The sequence below is a fragment of the Saccostrea cucullata genome, unplaced genomic scaffold, assembly GCF_032062105.1.
Source record: "Saccostrea cucullata isolate Sc308-1 unplaced genomic scaffold, CSIRO_AGI_Scuc_v1 ctg117, whole genome shotgun sequence".
NCBI classification, from domain to species: Eukaryota; Metazoa; Mollusca; class Bivalvia; order Ostreida; family Ostreidae; genus Saccostrea; species Saccostrea cuccullata.
The window spans coordinates 119,627-139,091 of NW_026932623.1; the positions used below are offsets into that span (position 1 = coordinate 119,627).

Below are 19,465 nucleotides of genomic sequence, written 5' to 3' on the forward strand. Positions count from 1 at the left end.
TAACAGAAAAGGGTGAAAAGAATTCATATAAGTTATAAAGACTTTAAACATTAGAGTATATGATGTATCCTGTATAGCTGATTTATGGTTACTGAAAACCAAGTGAATTTTGATGATTGGCAAAAATTTTCTTTTTTTGGTTGAGTAATCTAATTATTTTGTTGAAAGCACACCTGAAGAACAGGCTGTACAGCCACTACTGCCCACAGTGCTGTAGGTCATTTCTGGACAATCAGATGGAACACCAACACTACTGGAACAATTCTTGCCTGCAGGGCAAACTGTACAACTATCTGAGCCTGCAGTACTATAATGCCCTGCTGGACATGGGGTACAGGCAGTAATGTTCAGGGCACTGTAGGTCCCTGCAGGGCAATCTGTGGGGGTCAGGGCAGGGTCAGAGCAATCTTTGCCAGCTGGACACTCAGAACAAGAGCTAGAACCTGCACTGTTGCTATATGTGCCTGAAAGAGGTATTTTTTCCTTATAACTTTAATATTTTTTAACCATCAAGATATTCCTTTGAGAATGAAAAAATACCAATTAAGTTATGAAAAGAAGTGATCATCAAATGAAATCTGAATCAGATTCAATTTACTCATTTACTTGTTAAACAAAATGACTTGCTTTCAATCTTTCAATGTCCAATTTCTCATTATCTTTTTTTCTGTGAATTAATGCACAATAATGTTACATTACAACTGCATCATACTTGAAATAATTTGTCAATAAACTTATATTCCAATGTAACATTTTATCTGCCCGAAGCCACTGATCGCAATACATACAAATATACATACACACATACATACAAATCTGTAACAACAAGAATTGAGATTGCTGGTCATGTAGTATTTAAAAGTGGATCATTAGGTTTTACATAAGAAAAAATAAGTAGGGTGGCCCGATTCCCATGCCCCTATACAGGTGTTGAAAGTAGTGCAAATGTCTTCTATATGCTTAAAAAAATGAAAAATAAAATCCTGAAAGTGAAGAAAATCAATGACATCCCCGATTCAAAATATATAAACACCAGTGGGAATGGTGACTGAAACATCAAGAAATGGTCATTCAGATACTTTTCAAACACGAAGAGACAGAAACTCAAGACTTTGTTAAATATTCAACATCATTGTGGACATCTTTAAACCTAAACATCCTTGGAAAACAACACAACAACATTTAACCTAAAGTACAAATACACTGTACTCAAGATATCTTTGGTATAGCCTGAATCCTCCTCTTCAATGTACATTGCTACAAAGTGGATACATTGGAGCAGAAGAGCACATGCATCAATGTTTAACTGCAGCATGCATACAAGTTAACAGACAACATCCATTCCCATGCAAACCCTCCATGAGTTGTAGATACCTGAGGGACAGTTGGTACAGCCTGAATCTCCCTCTACACTGTACTGACCAGCCACACAGTCAGGGGGAACTCCTGCTGCACTGCTACAGTCTTTACCTCCAGGGCACACACTACAATTACTGGCCCCCAACTCACTGTAATGACCACCAGAACAGGGACGACAGGACATTTCCCCCTCCACACCATATGTGCCAGCAGCACAAGGCTGGCTGGAATTGGAGCTACAAGACATGCCTGCAGCACACACCATGCAGGAAGAAGCACCAGGACTGCTGCTGTAATATCCAACAGCACAATTTGTGCACACTCCATCTCCTTCTTGGCTGTAAGATCCTGGGGGACAATCACTGGGAGTGGCTGTTTGACAGGATTTCCCTGAGGGACAGATTGTACAGCTTCCTGATCCAGTTGTACTGTAGTATCCTAACATGCAGCAGCAAATGGAGAAAATATTTATATAAAAAATAGAAATATCTTTCAAAGCTAAAATGAATGTTCTCACTCTGTATTTAACGAAGAGAAGGTGAAAAAGAAATCAGATGAAAATTAAGGCCTTAAAACATTAGATTATATGATGTGTCCTGAATAGAATGATCAAGATTTTTTTTTTAACTTAGAAGAAATTAATTTTGACAACTGGGAATTTCATTTTTGGTTTGAATAATCTAATTATTTTGCATGAATTTAACAATTCTGATGCTGAAAATTATTTTTTTAGAGGTAAGATGCTAGTATTGAACTTCTGTTGAAAGCACACCTGAAGAACAGGCTGTACAGCCACTACTGCCCACAGTGCTGTAGGTCATTTCTGGACAATCAGATGGAACACCAACACTACTGGAACAATTCTTGCCTGCAGGGCAAACTGTACAACTATCTGACCCTGCAGTACTGTAATGTCCTGCTGGACATGGGGTACATGCAGTAATGTTCAGGGCACTGTAGGTCCCTGCAGGGCAATCTGTGGGGGTCAGTGCCGGGTCAGAGCAATCTTTGCCTGCTGGACACTCAGAACAAGAGCTCGATCCTGCACTGTTGCTATATGTGCCTATAGAAATTTTTCAATTGTTATGCTTTTAAGAACTTGCTGAAAGAAATAGCAAACCGTAATTTCATGCTGAATTCAAGTACCTGTAAAATGAACACTTAATGTGAATGATTAGTTACAAACTGCTGAAGAATTCATCATCTGACCTATTTCCTGTCAACTACAACAAACAACATTGCAACTGTTAGGGGAAATCTGTAAAGTCATGACATTCTCAGGTTATCTACCAATAATGTTTTACCTGTTGCACATGGTGTACACGTCACTGAGTTGGCTGGTGCATAGAATCCTGCGTTACACTGGACAGGAGCAATGGTCGGATCAGAACACTCATGTCCTGCGGTACACGCATTACACGATGTTCGACCTGTGTTATCCTGATACTCCCCCGCCGGACACACTGTATGGGCTGTCATACCAGATGTAGGGCATTTTGATCCTAAAAGATATTGTAGTCAATAAATTCTAAGTAGAAAATGAAGTCTGCTATCTTCATTAAGCAGGAAATTTTCTACAAAGATTTTTTTTTTGAAATTTGATATATTTATAAAACTGTTTGCTTTGTATATTTCACATTTGTAGTATCAAAGTTATCAAAGAATACAAAGGACATAGTTATGATAAACAAACTTGGTCTTTAACTTCCATCTTACCTTTAGGACATGTCTGACACGAGTTATCTGAGACAGAACTGTAGGTCCCTGCTGAACAGTCTACACATGCTGTCTGGCCAGTGTTTGGCTCCTTACCAGCTGGGCAGTCCTAAATCAAATAGTTCATAATATGTGAAGCATATCATACTTTGGGTTTAATATTATTTTCAATCTGGTTATACATGTAATTGTAAAATCTCAGATATATTTGCAAAATTTTCCACAGATTTATACAATTGTCACATTTCTCCCAAATACAAAAGCATTTTCAGTATAAAGAAGTATATGCCTTTTTAACATATCTTAAAAACTCATAACAAAACCAAAACAAAATTAATATTATAAAAAGAGGCCTTTTGTCTACCTGTGGAGCCTGGGCTGCATTGGGACATATTGATCCTGTAGGACATGCAGTACAAGTTGTCTCCCCTTCCAGTGAGTATTCCTGGGTATTACAAGCTGTCTGAGTAGTCTGAAAGGTACAGCTGTAACCTGCTGGACATTTGATACATGCAGATGACCCTGCTGTACTTATTTCATCAGCATTACAAGGCACACAAGCACCAGAAGTGGAGGATCCAGAGTTTGGATTGGCTCTACCAGCAGAACATGCCTGCATACCAGTCACCCCTCCCACACAACTGTAAAACACAAAAAGGGGTCTTATTTTAGAGATCAGCACATCTTAATGAAGTGATATTTTGAAAACTAATAAAATTATCTTTGTGGAACTTCTATTAAGTGCAATACCCAATTCTGCTTTTCTTAACATTTTGTCAATGCTTGGCCTTCAGAATCTACCTCAAGAAAAATTAAGTAGTTCTCCAAAACTACTACAAGGCCAAATGTTTGGTTTCAATATACATGTAAATTGTTCCACAAATACAACTTTACAAGTTTTAGTGGATGTGAAAAATTTTCTTGAAGAATTAAGGCACTTGAGACCAAGCATTTATTTTGACTATATAAATTGTACCAGTATAGAGTTTATATGTACTAACAAGACAAATTCATGTTCAATTCTACTGTTTCTTAGATGTTTCAGATTTTTTTTTTTGGGGGGGGGGGGAGGAGGGGGGTTCTTTGTTAACATGGTAGCATTGCAAAAATCTAACTGAATTCTATAAAATATAGTTTTGATACAGAGGAATGTGCGAAATTTTGAAATACTTGGTTAACATTTTTTATTACATGCAATAAGAGAGTCAAGCCCAAGACTTGGATAGTCAGAAGTGCTTTACTCTTACATTTATCTTATAATCAGGTTTTATTTCTTTTTTGTACTTGATGACACAATACTTCATTGCTCTTAGTGGATGTTTTATAAATACATTTTATTTGACTAATGTAACATGGATTTAAAATCATGAAACACTATACCTAGTAAATAATATTTAAATAATTACAAAAGCAATTTTACAATACACCAACTTCAAGAACTAAACATTAAATAGTGAAAAGTCAAATAACGGACCTCTCATGCTTTGGCATTTCGTTGCTTACTGGTATTATAATTACCAGATCAGTATATTTTGTCCATAAAAGGAAAAAAAATACATGTACGAGTTAGACAAATACAAAAGAAGCTTACCAATAACTTAAAACTTATTATATCTAATATACAGGTCATTAATGTCTTTTCAAGAAGTTGACTAAATTAAAATTATCATATTAAGTAAATTTTTAATCAGAGAGCCGAAGTGTGCTCTAGTCTAATAAACAACAACGCATATCAACACTTAATTAAACCAGATTTCATAAGATTTTTTATATACCAAGCCAAGAACTGAATTTCCATGAATTTAATTAGAGTCTTCAATACTCTTTTAAGCCCTTCTATAACTACCAATTGACAAATGCCTGCTCCAAAGTGCATTAATGTACACATTATTTTTAAATTACTTTTCACAAAATTAAATCATCTGAGGTATTCAATACTCTTGAAATGAATTTAAAGTTTGCTAACAAAGGCATAAACACTAAATACATATAAACCTGAGAGGAATTATTTGTGCTTATTTCAGTCAGAGCAAACATAACAATTCCAAGTAAAATCCAATTAAATCCATTTTTTCTGTCACGTCAGTCAATTAAAAAGTGGAGGAGGCCAAAATAAAAAAGATTGGATAGATTTATAGAAAACATTCCTGTGTCTTCAATAGTTTTCGTTCCATGTAGTCAATTTAACTGTGCAATTTGAACAAAACCATGAGAAGGACGCCCACCATGGAAAACTGAAAAATTCTTTCAAAACACAAGTAACTAAAACACCCTCAGCAATCTGTGAAGGATGAATGTACCATCTTCAATTTATACCATAGAAATGTTTGGTACATTAAAAATGTAACTGTAATAGAACTATCAAAGTTTTAGTCTTATAAGTTTAAATGCCAAAATCAACATAATTTTATGGTCAATATCATTTTGCATCGTTACAGGTTAGATTTCATAAATTTATGATTCTAAAATATTGATTCAGGAACCAGCATTAAAGCTTAATTATAGCTAGTCTCTGAGAATACCGGGTAATTTAGTTTATAAATTAGCCAGAACTAACACAAGGCGAGATTTACTATATTGAAGTTTTCTGACCGTTTTTTTTTTTATTCGGCACTTTGACATGATTGCCTCTATGAATTTTGCTTTTTAAACTCCTTATTTTAATATAAATTGCAGTATATACAGCAATTAAAACTGCTGAACAACAACAAGGTAACATTATATCTAGGGCTGTATCAATATATTGATATATCGATACCTATCGATATTCAAGAAAAATATCCTATCGAAAAATTACTTCCAATGCGTATTGGACATGCAGTTTTTCTTCTAATTCTGCTAAAAAGATGAGAATTTTAATCAGCAGAGATTAAACTTAACTTTTTTTAATTAAAACTTATCAATAATTATAGATTTATAAAAGAAATAACACAGTTTTTATGGCTATTATAAATTACATAACAATTTTATTTTAACATGTTGATTTTACAGTCATTAAAAGTTTCGATTGGAAGTGTTTTATTTACTGACTATGGGATAAGAACTTGGAAATGGGTAATAAAACACTAAATTTTTTATGAAATCAATGCATTAAATGATTAATATGCCTTTTTTTGATGGACTTGTTTTAGAATCCAATATATCGCATATCGCTTTAAAAAATATTGTATCATATCGAAATTTTTTGCTCAGTACACAGCCCTAATTATATCCTATATGCCACTGTGGTGGTCACTTTTACTTTACAGGAATGGTAATTACAAAACCAGCATTCAGGTATGGGCACATTGTCTGTTCCTATAATAGGATTTATAACCATAAAGCTTGGTATGTAAACAAACGTCAAGAGTGGGTTTACGACCTAATTATTTACCTAAAATTTTAAAATATCCAGCTATGTACCTGATCATTGTCCAAAGGTGTGGTGTGTAAACGAACTGTTTTTAATTATTCATGAAATATTAGTGTACTTTTGAGACTTAGATAGAACCCTTCAATGAAGGAGCAAGTATTTTTAAACAATGAATCATAGGGTATCATGTTTTCTTTTTTTCAAACTTTATTCATTTAGATACATTTAAAATAATTATATTAATTTACATTATAAAGTTTAACAAAGACCTAAATATATTTACAAGTATAGCTCACAGTGATTATTGCTGAAATAACCTCCAACATACATTCAACTCCAAGTTCTAAATTGTGTGCATGCATGACCACAGATTTCGAACAATTAATATTTAATATACAGTCAAACTTCGTTATCTTAAACTCGATTGGACCCAGAAAAAAATTAGAGATATCCGAGGATTAGAGATATTCAGGGTAAAATTCTTAAAGAATAAGTAGTTGGGATTTATATTTTGTATCAGTTATTTTATAATTAAGGTATATTTATTAATCTTCAAATGCCTTCTATAATAATAATTTTTTGTGCTCCTAGATTGAAAGATTCCAGGGGTATAGTGTGTTTGTCCTGTCTGTTTGTCTGTCTGTTGTTGACCCATAACTATTGCACTGTCAATGGTAAGGCTTTCATATTTGACTTTGGTTTTCATGATTAAGACAAGATTATAGCCCATAACTATTGCACCACTCCAGAACTGTGTTACCATCGGGGGCACAGTGTTTCACAAACACATCTTGTTTCTTAATGTTCTCACTTTTGTATGTCCTTCAAGATATTTTAGTCTATTTTAATGGATCTTATGAAATTTAAGTGGCAGAGCACCTTAAGTACTGAAAACTACCAGTGAGTTTTTTTTATTTTAATTTGAGTGCATGCAAGCAAACTAGTTTCAATAAAACCATTTAAAATTCAAAACATTTTAAAGAAGTGTTAAAAAGCTTCTAATGACATCAAAATGACTTCTCGATGCTAAAATTAAAATGTATTTTCCTTTTCAGATATCTCTTAGATTTTACCTTTTAATTTATAAATTATTTACCTGCTGTTATCAGAGCCTAACAGCATTACATGTTTATCAGGTTTAGGTAGTGTTATACTTCCAGGATATGGAATAACAATTTTCATGCATGCATTTTAAACTCAAATTTTAATGTTTCAAGGTTGATCAACCATATACATGTATAAACCATATGATTTCTTAATCAATGGATACATTAATTTGTACTCCAATTGCTAAGCCAAACAATATATGTATCACAAGTACCAGAGTAGCTGATTTGATAAATTACTGATGTCTTTTACATTTAAAAAAAAAATTCCGGTTCATCCTAGACAATATTATAATTAATTTCTCTCAGACTTATTAATGTTTCCACTGCAGTTATACAAACATACTTTACAAATTTCCATCCCCCAACCCTTCACAAAAATTTATAGATTATACAAATATTCTACATACTCTTAGCCCAAGTCAAGAATAAATTCTTATGTTGTAAATTATTTCTGGGACATTTTTTGTTATTTTTAGCTATTTATGCCTCTATCAATGGATTGCTACACACTATCTCACTTCTCCTTATCTATTTAACAATCTGTGTACCTTTAAATTTAAAGCAAACCCCTTCCTTGATTTAGATGTCAAATGCTTGACCTTCACAGTTCCTCCAATACTTATAATGTCCCTCTGCCCTTGGTAAAAACCTTAGCGCGGTAATTGGTTCTTGAACATATCAAAAGTCAATCTTTACTTGAAATGAGTTTTGGCACTGAAATCTAAGATACTTGAAATATCATTAGAATTCAAGTGAGCTTAAAAAACACGTTTTAATAATAGTGGCTTTTGGTTTAAATAAAAAATCTTTTGGGCTGTTTTTAGGCAAAATATTTAAAGTTTTAAATAGCCTTCAAACTTGCTTCTAATTAGATTTAATACTGGGGCTCTTATAACCGAGATACAGAGTTGCATTCTCTAATTTTTTAAAAATTTTGTTTTTGGTATAATTGGGCTTATCAAACCTCCTTATTCTATTTAACCAATGTTTGCCAAGTAAACAAAGATATCAAATATATCTCTGGACTTGCAGAACTGCATATATTAGTAGATTGAGTGCTGCAGAACTCATCAATACAAAAACTGTCTCAAAGACTTTTTTAAGTTTTCAAAAGATTACTTTTAACTTATAAATCTTAACAAATAATTACATGTTTTAGCTAGAGTTTCAACCAATTCTACATTAAACCCTTTGTCTTTTTCAAATTAAACTTGTCAATCAGTGTTTTTCCTATATATAACTGGTACTGATAAACTGTATGCACCATTCCCAATGCCAAAAAATATTGATTTTTCCCAACAGTGGGAGACATTAAAATTTCTGTTTTAACTGCGTAGAAATTGATAGTGCATTATGACAGTGTTCTCACATGTTCTAGAAACTATACTAAGAGAACCCACTGTCATAATTATTAGATTTGGTTCATTCAAGAAAAGAATAACTGAAATCAATTTGTAAAATGTTAAATTCTTGTTGTATGCTATTCTTTAGATCATAGATTTGATACATGTACATGTCTTTTTGTTGATATGATTGAAATCTTTGGTCCGCCATGTTCCATTTTGATGTTATTTTTCCCGTAGTGAATGGCTATACCGGTTTAATTTTCAATGTGTAGGGAAAATTCCCTGATAAATATATAGAAGCACTAACCATTTTCTTTTCAATTTAAACCCATTTCTTTAATTTTCAATTACATGACTGTACATACTTCTTTTATGTTACTTATTGAATGAATCAATTTTAACACACAATTTTCACTTCCTAAGCTTTATATGTCAAAACAAATTATGTGGTTTCTTAAACCATTTTACATGTGGCGTTTTGTTCCATTATTTACCTATAATCAAATGATCAATACTTCATAGGGAACATAATTATTATTCCTTTATTTAATTAATTAGAATCAATCAGGGCTTAAAATTTTATGTTCTGCCATATGTTTACACTTTTTTTAAAAATCATTTTCTGGAAATAAAAAGAAGTTTGTCACCAAAGAGATGGGGCCATAAAATATGAATGTGAAAAGGCTTATAAATTATCCACTTTTCTTAAATCAATACTCTTGGCTCTGAACACATTGATGCCTTGCTTAATGGAATTCAGGAGAGAATACATCCATTACTGACACACAATAAAGCTTAAAAATTGCTTCACTCTGTTAGCATCCAATGTCATTCAAAACTATAACCTAACAGGATTGAAGCATGGGTTTCTTATTAAAAAATCCCAAAGGAATCAAATATAAATTTTGAATGTAATTAATGTCTGATTGATTGAGCTGATGCAGAAGATATTTGCAGCAAATAAGTGTCTAAAAGTCTAGAATATGGTTAAACTTTGGCATACTGAACATCAATATCTTGCATGAAAATACCCTGTGAAAGTCTTTGGAAGTCCCAACCACTTTTCCTTGATTTATTTTAGTAATAACCCTTTTAATTTCTATAACCCTCAAATTTGCACAGCTTCTATCAAGTTGGAGATAATGAGACTTGACTGTATTTGTGATTTATTTCCATTTCTATAGTTACAATGTACTATCAGTTACCAACTATTTAAAAAAATTATAAAACTGAAAATTTAAAAGTATGTGTAATGACTTCATTTTATAATACTGAAATTAAAAAATTTAACATTACAAAATTACAACAGAACATGACTGAAAAGTACACTGGGTAGACATGTAAATATTTGACAATCATTTGAAACTTTGAATAAAGGAATTGAACACGGCATAGGTAATGTTTACAATTAATAACTTTGTTTACTTATGCAAGCAGACTCTGTGTCAGCGTACACATTTAGAATTCTAGCATGCTTCCAGACAATGAAAAATGTTTCACAAATACTGTAATCTTTATTTGATTTCCACTTAATCATTGAAACCTGCAGAACATGCACAAACAACCAACTGGTAATGACAAAGGATAAAAAGACTTTTCTTGATAACAATTTTTAAAACATTAAGTGAAACAGGAAATAAAGATGGGGGATTTAACAAGTTTCTCCTTGTTGGGAATTTTTAAGTACCGGTAAACTCATTCTTTTCTGACCAACCACACTTTTGAGAAAAGTATTTTTTCAGATGATTTCTGCTTTTTTTCACCACCATGATAATGGAAACCAAACACAAACCTTTAAAAGAAGGAGTATGAAGTCTTGACTTCATTTTTCGGCTTGGGTATCAACTATCTGCAGAACTTAGACAGTATCATTATGGTTTTAAATTTTAGTCTTTGACCATGACGTTACAGATCCAGTAATACAAATAATGTGCAATTTATGGCGCAAGATTTTCTGCCCACGGTTGGGAGAATTTCTCCATTTTCCAGCAATGGTCAATCAACTACCCTTTACTCCCTAATTCTAGATGCATTTCTGAACCAATCTTTTGAATTTCTGCCATTCATCAAAAAAAAACCAAACCAAGCAAGTTTATTGATACGGATTTTTACATAAAGGTTTGACTTCATGACATAAAATTTATCAAAATTTAAAATATCCCACTAAATGAATTCAACAACTGTGTTTCTTTTAGCCCTCTAACTATAACATTGGATTTCAACACCTTGAAACGGTTAACCAGTGTTCAATTTAAAATTTTTCTCTAAATGACTCCTTTTGTGTCAGTACAGATGTAACTAAAACAGATATAGAAAAATAAACATTTTGACTTTGTACATGCTTGATTTGTATTCACTGTAAAGTGAAAACATTAAAACAACCCACTGTTAGAAATCCTGTACTCTCTCGCTTGCCCTGAATAAGTCTGCTTTTGTAATATTAAATATTATTCCTGAGAATCATCCCAAACACTAACAGTGTTTGGTAAGACACTTACTTTAATAATGTTTAAACATGTACACCAGAAATCTTTAAGGGGTGCGGGTGACATCCCTCTAACTTGGAGAAATTGGTTGTTTAAGAAAAGAAGCTTTGACATGAGTTTTTTGCTCAGCAAATCTTTCAGTGGTGGTTGTGGTGAGGGTGTTTGGGGGTGTGGAGGTGTACAGAGGATATAAAAATCTGGAGGAAATATTCTAAGTTTTACTTTATTACATTCCTTGACCAGTAATCATTCCTTTATAGGAAACAGTTTAATAAGAAATTTAAAAATATGATAAAAAAAATAGATACATCCACAAAAAATTTAAGAACATAATTCAAAAAATATGGATGTATACATATGTACTACATATAGTCACTGAAGCAAATTGACTCTCTATAATGAAGATCTGGTTTATGAAGGGACTTTAAGGCCAGTTAGATACAGGTCTGGGAAATGAACCTGCTCTAAAAAAAAAAACCTGCTTTTTCCATTTTATTGAGGCAAAGAAAAACCCTTTTGCAACTAAATCAAACCAATAAAGTCTAATTTCATTGACATAGGCATCAAAATTGGCAAAATCCACAACATAAATTTGGGATAAAGCTCAATGAAATGCATTCAGATCTCATCTCATTCCAGCCATTTAAGGCTTTTCATTTAATGGTATATCTCCCACTGACTTTCATTTTGTACATCTGAATGTATTGAGATTTATATTACGGATCAATGTAAGTAAAGCTGTTTCATCTTAGCAGGCATCAGAAATCTTTGGCAAATATATGACTTTTGATCTGGGTGGCACTCCACAGGGTCTTTAAACTGTGCCTTTAATTTGCAGTTTTAAGTAAATGTGCAGGCATTTTGTTATTTAGATTTACATGCACTTATTCTTTAAATTTCTCCTGAAACTTAAATGGTCAGATGAAGCAAAATCAAAATGGACTTAATAAAAATAGAGAAATATGTCTACAGGACAAGAATGCCTTAATCCAGGATTAATATGTAAATTTGCAAAATGAAAATTTAATTATAAGTGTATGAAGTTTAATGAATACTGTAAAGCAATTTTTATTCACATGTGAAAAATTTTTGCGAGGTTTGCGAGAGCCCCATAATCGCAAATATTTCTTGCCGCGAACCAGTCCTTAAAGTCTCTGTGTCTATTAACAACAGATTCAAAAAAAGGTTTGATCGCAAAAATTAATCGTTGCGAACTAGTTTATCCCTGGTTAATCGCGAAATAAATTTGTTGCGAATAAAAGTTGGTTTAAAGTATATCTTTAATAGCTTCATTTAAAGTGAGTTTTAAACAAAATGAATAGAAAATTTTTAAGTCATTGGAAAGGTCAAGATAACATGAGGCCCATGGGCCACATTGCTCACCTGAGCACCATGGCTAGGAAAAAGTAGAAATTGGTTTATTATTGAAAAGTTTAAATCCAAAAGTAGTCCCATGATCAATCATGGCTTTGCTATTCTTGGGAAGATAATTTTTAAAGAATTTTCTTATATATGTTTATGTAAAACTTTGATCAGCCATTGTGGCTTTGCCCTACATGATTTAATGATTTAAACAAACTTGAATCTACACTACCTAAGGATGCTTCCCATAAGTTTCATCTTTCCTGGCACAGTGGTTCTTGAAATGAGATTTTTAAAACATGCCAGCAAATTTTCATTAATTCCCAATTATTTCCCCTTGAATGAGGGCGTGGCCCTTCATTTGAACAAACTTGAATCCCCATCACCCAATGATGCTTTGTGGCAAGTTTGGTTGAAACTGGCCCAGCGGTTCTTGAGAAGAAGTCAAAAATGTGAAAAGTTTACAGACAGACAGACAGCTAGACAGACAGACGGACGGACAGACAGCTAAACAGACAGCCGGACGCCGGACAAAATGTGATCAGAAAAGCTCACTTGAGCCTTTGGCTCAGGTGAGCTAAAAAAGAAATTGCAGGACACAGTGACAAATTATCTATGTGCCTGCAGTGTCTGACTGAATGAAGCAAAATTAAAATAAATACTTATGACTATGAACTTCCTTCATGTAATTCTTATAAATGTGCAATAATATTTTTGACCATTTTATATGGGTTTTGAAACACTGTCATATTACTTACAGGAAATATTTGCAAATAATTTATGATAAGTTTTATATAACATTTTTTCTATAAATCCTATATGTATACCTCCCAGGTTTTTTTTATTTTTGACCGGTGAGCTACAAATCTGCAGCCTGAAGTGTATGATCCCCATGTTTTACCACTTTAAATTGATAAGTAGACCACTTTTTATGAAGTCTCTATACCTTTCAATAATTCTTTTCACACCTTGACTGAAAACAAATGTCCTTCAAAAACCTTAATATTAAAAACACTATTAACAATATTGTGGAAACCTAAGCTCTTAAAGATGAAATAAATACACAGAGTGATTTGTTTGAAATAAATAAGAGGACATGATGCTTGTTGCAACACTCAGTTATTTTAAGAGGTATAAAATGATTGATGCATTTTTCAGAGCTGGTCATAACATACATAGTTTTGATTCCAAGGTATCCATGAAGACCCTTGGCATTTAAGAACAACTCGGGAAAAAACTTATCAAAATCAAGTGTCTCTAATACGTTTTATCTCGATAACTTCCTCAGTTTCAAATGCAGTTCATTGGAATTGTCATGTTTGATGTCTGGATAATCAATTGACAAAGCCTGTGCAGATGCATGGTCTTATTTTGATCACATATCAGTGTATGATATAATGATAACTGGCTCCCTGTTAAAAAGGAGAAAATCTTACAAATTATTTGAATCTGATGCAAACTAAGTAACAAATGTATAAATTTTAAAAATGGTAGGAATTCTTTTAGTGATCATGCACTGGCTGTTATTAATAAAGGGCAAAATATCACCATTTGTGTACATGTATTTTCATGATAATCTCAAGAATTGAAATTTTGAAACATAGATTTGACTGGTAACATCCAACTAAAGCTGAATTCTTTTCGTGTTTACCAAATACACAGATGTGCTAGTTTATTAGAGCTTTCTTTCCTTATAAGACAATGTCTACTTTTATAAGCAAGGAATCTTTGTTGACAGATTATACCCTACACTTAGTTGGTTGATCCATAAATCAGCCTGAATAAATGCTAAACGGTTTGGACTTTCTGTTTAGCAAACACTTCACCAACTTCACAAGGTTGAAAGCCCTATACATGAGAGCAAATATCAGCAGACCCGATTATGAAAAATAATTTACATTTTAAAGCATGCGCAGTATCATTGTGGCATCTATGGTCAACTCATAAGCAAGACATCTTTATTTTTTATAAACTTTAACAGACCATGGAAATAAAAAAAAGTAGAAATCTCATAAACATCAAAGATAAATTGCATATGCAATCAAACACAGCCGATAAATACTTATTTCAGAATATGTAGCCATTATTTTTATCTTTGTATTAAAATCAATCTAAGTGTATCCTTTGTAATGAATCATTAGCTAGGACTCATCCAACAGATACACACCAATCAATGTGTCCATACTATAAAGAGTAGGATTTGCATTTGAAAGTGTCAGTTGTCTATATATATAAAATTAAAGCATTGACTAATGTCTTTCTCATGCGTATCAATAGCTTTATCAATATATGTGAACAGAACCATGAACCAAACGCAAGAGATTGTTGTGTTGGAATTCAGGTAAAGCAATGGTGATTAGCAGTGACTTCCTTGTTGCACACTTTAAAGATTAATGAGGGGGGTTTGTTCTATCTTGGTGCATTTATCGATAATACCATGTACTGCAATCTTAAGAACTCAGCCCTGTACCTGTGGATTTTTTTCTCTGTGTATCAAGGTTTATAAATTCTTTAAATCATTTGTCAGGTGTCAAGATTTGAATGATACAAGGTTTAATTTAATAAAACTTTCCACTAAGACAAAGCAAGAAAATCAATAAAACTTCGAATATTACACTACAGCCAATTCCTTGATAAATACAACACTGTATTTTTGAAAGCTATTTGCTCACTCGTTACCAAACCCAACCACAAGAAACTAAGTTTTTTCCAAATATAAGGTATATTATGCAAGAAAATAACTGGTCCTTAATTGGTTGACTTAAGAAACAATGTAGAGTGGATCCTTAAGATTAGACTTCAATCCAAATTTCAAAACCCTACAGTTTTCTTTATCTTTAAAGAATAAGCAGAAATTATATGCTTGAATTTTTGGGTTTGTTTAAACCATGTTAAAATTAGAGTAATATCAAATAATTTAGGAGTATTTTGTCCTCAAAATTATCTACAACTTACAACAGAAAAAAAAACTAGCTGAATGTAATAAAAAAATGCAGAAATTGTGCTCGTCCATTACAAAACCCATATTAAGAAGCAAAATATAACATGATACAACTTAAATTTTAAAATTTCTCACATAACCATCAATAATCAAGAAATACAAGTGTTTTTTTGCTATGCATCATCAATTTGTTCGACAAAACTAAGTGTCATGCTGCATTCAGCCCAGTAAAATTCAATAATTATTGAATCACGCCACAGAAAATATTATCTTACTGAATTGAAGTTCTTTCAGTATAGATTTAAAGAAGGATTTGGTCCACATCTTTCTATTACACATTTACATAATGATAATGGACACTGCAACAGGCTGTTTAAATTACCTGATTTAACAAATATATCTGATCTGACTGTATGTGTGTCTGTCTGTGCATTCCTGGTGTATGCACTATCCTATAGACAGATACACAGAAGCAGGGACCATGTATACTTTAGCTAATATTAAAGCAAAATGTAAAATCCTAAAACAAACATTTTAAAAATAAATCTGAGCTATAAAGGCCTATTTAATGGTGTTTAAATTCCTTCTCATTTTATTTATTTCCTTTTAACTTTTCAATATGGTAGAAATAAATTTCAAAATGGTTTGATTAAATCTAACCTTGCTCTAAAAGATACCAGTATTTATCATATCCTTGCAGAATACTGTAGAACACTGAGCCTCCTTGGAAATAAGTCTTAATAAAAACTTGGGAAAACTTAAATATCCTCTTCTCCAACTTTTTAAGACTTTACAGTGAATTGTGTGAAATATGGCAGGGAAAGAATTTTTTTTTTGGGGGGGGGGGGGGTTTACATATTCTAATTAGTACTTACTAATGACCGGTCTCACACGTGACACATGATGATGAGCTACTACTATAGTACTGTCCAGCAGCACAATTAGTCACACAGTCGGTCGAACAATTACACTGGGCAGTGGTCAAGTCTGAAACACAAGACAGCATTCAGTTAATAATTCTGAAATAGCTCAGTTCTGGTAAATATTAATACTTGTTTTGGAACCAGCACTTGGTTTCATACCTTTATTATTTTTAAGTACATTCGTGAATCTTCAGCATATATGTGTAAATAAATATATTTATGTTTTACGTTACCACTTATAAAATATATCATAATAAAAGTTAAAGCTTACTGCAATATTTGCTACTCTAAATCATATCATGCCACATCCTATATAAATTCTTAAAGACAAAAAAAAAAATAATAAAATTAGCAGAATCAAAGAGAGCAGAACTTTCTCAGTCAGGGTACCAAGTTTTATAAAAATCTGCCAAGGAATAAATAAGTTAGATGGAAATAACTATTTTTTTGGTATGTGCCAGGTCCATCAGCAAGCGCTTTGACCCCTATCATTTGTATCTACAGCCAAAAAAGGCAAAAATTATAGAAAACAGTTGAAATTTTGCAACTTTAAAGTGCCATAACTTTTGTTCTAATCAAGATATCTTAATAAAACAAAAAATAAAAATATTATATAAGTTTTAATAAGCTCTTTCCAATGGCATAAAATTTGTATACATTAATTTGAATTTCCTAACAAAAAATAAGCTACAGCACCTGGCCAAAAGTGAGTCATTTTTTTTTTAGAATTTTAAGACAAGAAAAATTTAAACAATTTTGCATGATTCAGTGAAAGAATCACGGAAATTCAGCTAAAATTGACTTCACAACAAGTTTTTATAAAAATTTGTTTTTCAATGAAATATATAGTGAAAAAAATTAATTGTGACTCACTTTTGGTCATATAGGGTTATAAAATGTGTGGGGTTTTTTGTAGACTGTATGGAATTGAATTCTAAGAATATTTAAATTAATAAAACCAACAAGCATTGAATTACAACTTTGCTATATTCAGGATTTTTGAAAATGTTTGAAAGATCTATTTAAAAAATATGCTAGTATATGTATTTTAAAAATATCTGAATTTTGACTGCTCATTAGTTAATTCAAAAATTAAATTATCATTATCATTAGTTTCACAAAGAGTTAGGGTTAGCTGGCTTTAAATATTAAACAAACAAAAAAACACTAGAAAATCAGCCCTTTACACACTGATTGTCTAACATCACAGTTATTAACACGATAAAGGAATAATATTGACCACTGTAGTTTGTAGTCTGATGATGTAAAGCATGTTTAATAAGATTAATGCTGATTAGGTTTTTATAAAAAAAAATATGTTTATTTCGTAAGAATATTTTCAACCTGTTTGCACATGCCAGTCTGTGATGTAACACTGAGAACATTTGTTTTTTTAATGCTTCATTTTTTTTTTTTTTTATTTAAGTCCATTTATTCTCTTGATTTTTTTTTTCATGAAAAACCTTGATAAAAAAGGTAGTTTTTTAAATAAAGACCTATAGATATAGTTTTAAGATATTTTTTCAAATCATAATAATTTAATTTTAGTTGTAAGACATCATTTGATTGGATAAAAGATTTTATCCATTTTGTATAACATAACTTGCCAACGTCACAATGAGTTGCATCAAAAAAACGTATTACTCCGCTTGACATTACTTTTGAAATATGCTATATTTGAAGCCTTTTTCCAGAGGAAAAATTGTCTCATTGTCTACACTGAAATTAAATTATAAGGAATGAAGCTTATTTCAACTTATGTTATATGATATAACATAACTTCGACAGTTTACGTTTTTTTATAAACTGCTTCGCGGTTTATAAACTTAAGCGTAAACTGCCCCAAGTTATGTTATATTGTACAACAAAAGTTGAAATAAGCTTCATTCCTTAAATAAAAACAACATGTAATTAATCGATACTGTTGTGTTTTGGGGGGAAAAATCATGAAATAATACACAATTTTTGGCACAATTGGTTCAAATCTGTATAAAACAATGTGATTGTTATCAAGTTCAGCTATATCATTTCTATCAAGGAGTCATTGCATTTAGTTTTAACGATATTTTTTTCCTCTGTCCCATAACTGACACACAAATGATTCAATATGTTATTTATGTCTTTGGTCCCATTCATTTCAAGAATATTTTCAAAATTTTATGACTATGTGCATGCAAACTAATTTCGTTTTTTTCAAACAATTGTCAATATTTATATAACCAACATAGTGATAAAATAATTTGTTCACTGCACTTACCAAGTTCTAATAACAAAACACACGCAATGTGGAAAATGAAAATTCGTTGTGTACGAAACCTTCCTTGCATTTCTTAAGTTTACTATCTTAAGCGATCCAGCGCTTAATTTTCATCACATACCGACACCGTTTAATTCTCCCTTGCGAAAATTCATAATGATTCTACATTCCTCTTTTATAAATAATAGAAATCGCGAAAATCTTGTGTAACAAGTCTCCCTGTCTTCTAAGTATTGCATGCACACCGAAACTAGCTCATTCAAACGCTTACGTGACCGAGACTCGGGTATCGCACGATACGATTGGGTGAAAATTTTCTCAGTGACCCGGAAAGCTCAATGTCGCTAGATTTGGCATAATGTAGCTAAGCAACAACAAGCGTTAAGAAATTTTATGACTTGAAGACGTCACTTTCCGGATCAAAATTGTAGATAGGTATTGACAGGGAATTTAATAAGTCGTTATTTACATCGCTTGTGTAATTATTGTTATTGTCAATACGGCACCCCCTAAGGACTAGAAGGACGATTTAAATGTCCAGACTTTTGACAGCACGGTACACATGTTCTAGGCTTAATCAACGTAAATGTAAATTAAATATTCTCCATATAATT

General features: G+C 32.0%; 1 protein-coding gene across 1 annotated transcript in view; it reads right to left on the bottom strand.

Annotated features, from left to right (window-relative positions):
- Window positions 1-19,082, bottom strand: part of LOC134235656 (uncharacterized) — an 81,105-nt gene extending 62,023 nt beyond the window's left edge. The window contains exons 1-8 of the mRNA XM_062717794.1: window positions 18,852-19,082; window positions 16,547-16,658; window positions 3,440-3,716; window positions 3,076-3,184; window positions 2,664-2,861; window positions 2,132-2,422; window positions 1,375-1,797; window positions 174-464 (exon numbers count right to left, since the gene is read on the bottom strand). Coding sequence (XP_062573778.1) covers window positions 174-464; window positions 1,375-1,797; window positions 2,132-2,422; window positions 2,664-2,861; window positions 3,076-3,184; window positions 3,440-3,716; window positions 16,547-16,658; window positions 18,852-18,921 — 1,771 coding nt within the window. The 5' untranslated portion in view covers window positions 18,922-19,082. The remainder of the gene's footprint in view (window positions 1-173; window positions 465-1,374; window positions 1,798-2,131; window positions 2,423-2,663; window positions 2,862-3,075; window positions 3,185-3,439; window positions 3,717-16,546; window positions 16,659-18,851) is intronic.
- Window positions 19,083-19,465: the final 383 nt, after the last annotated feature.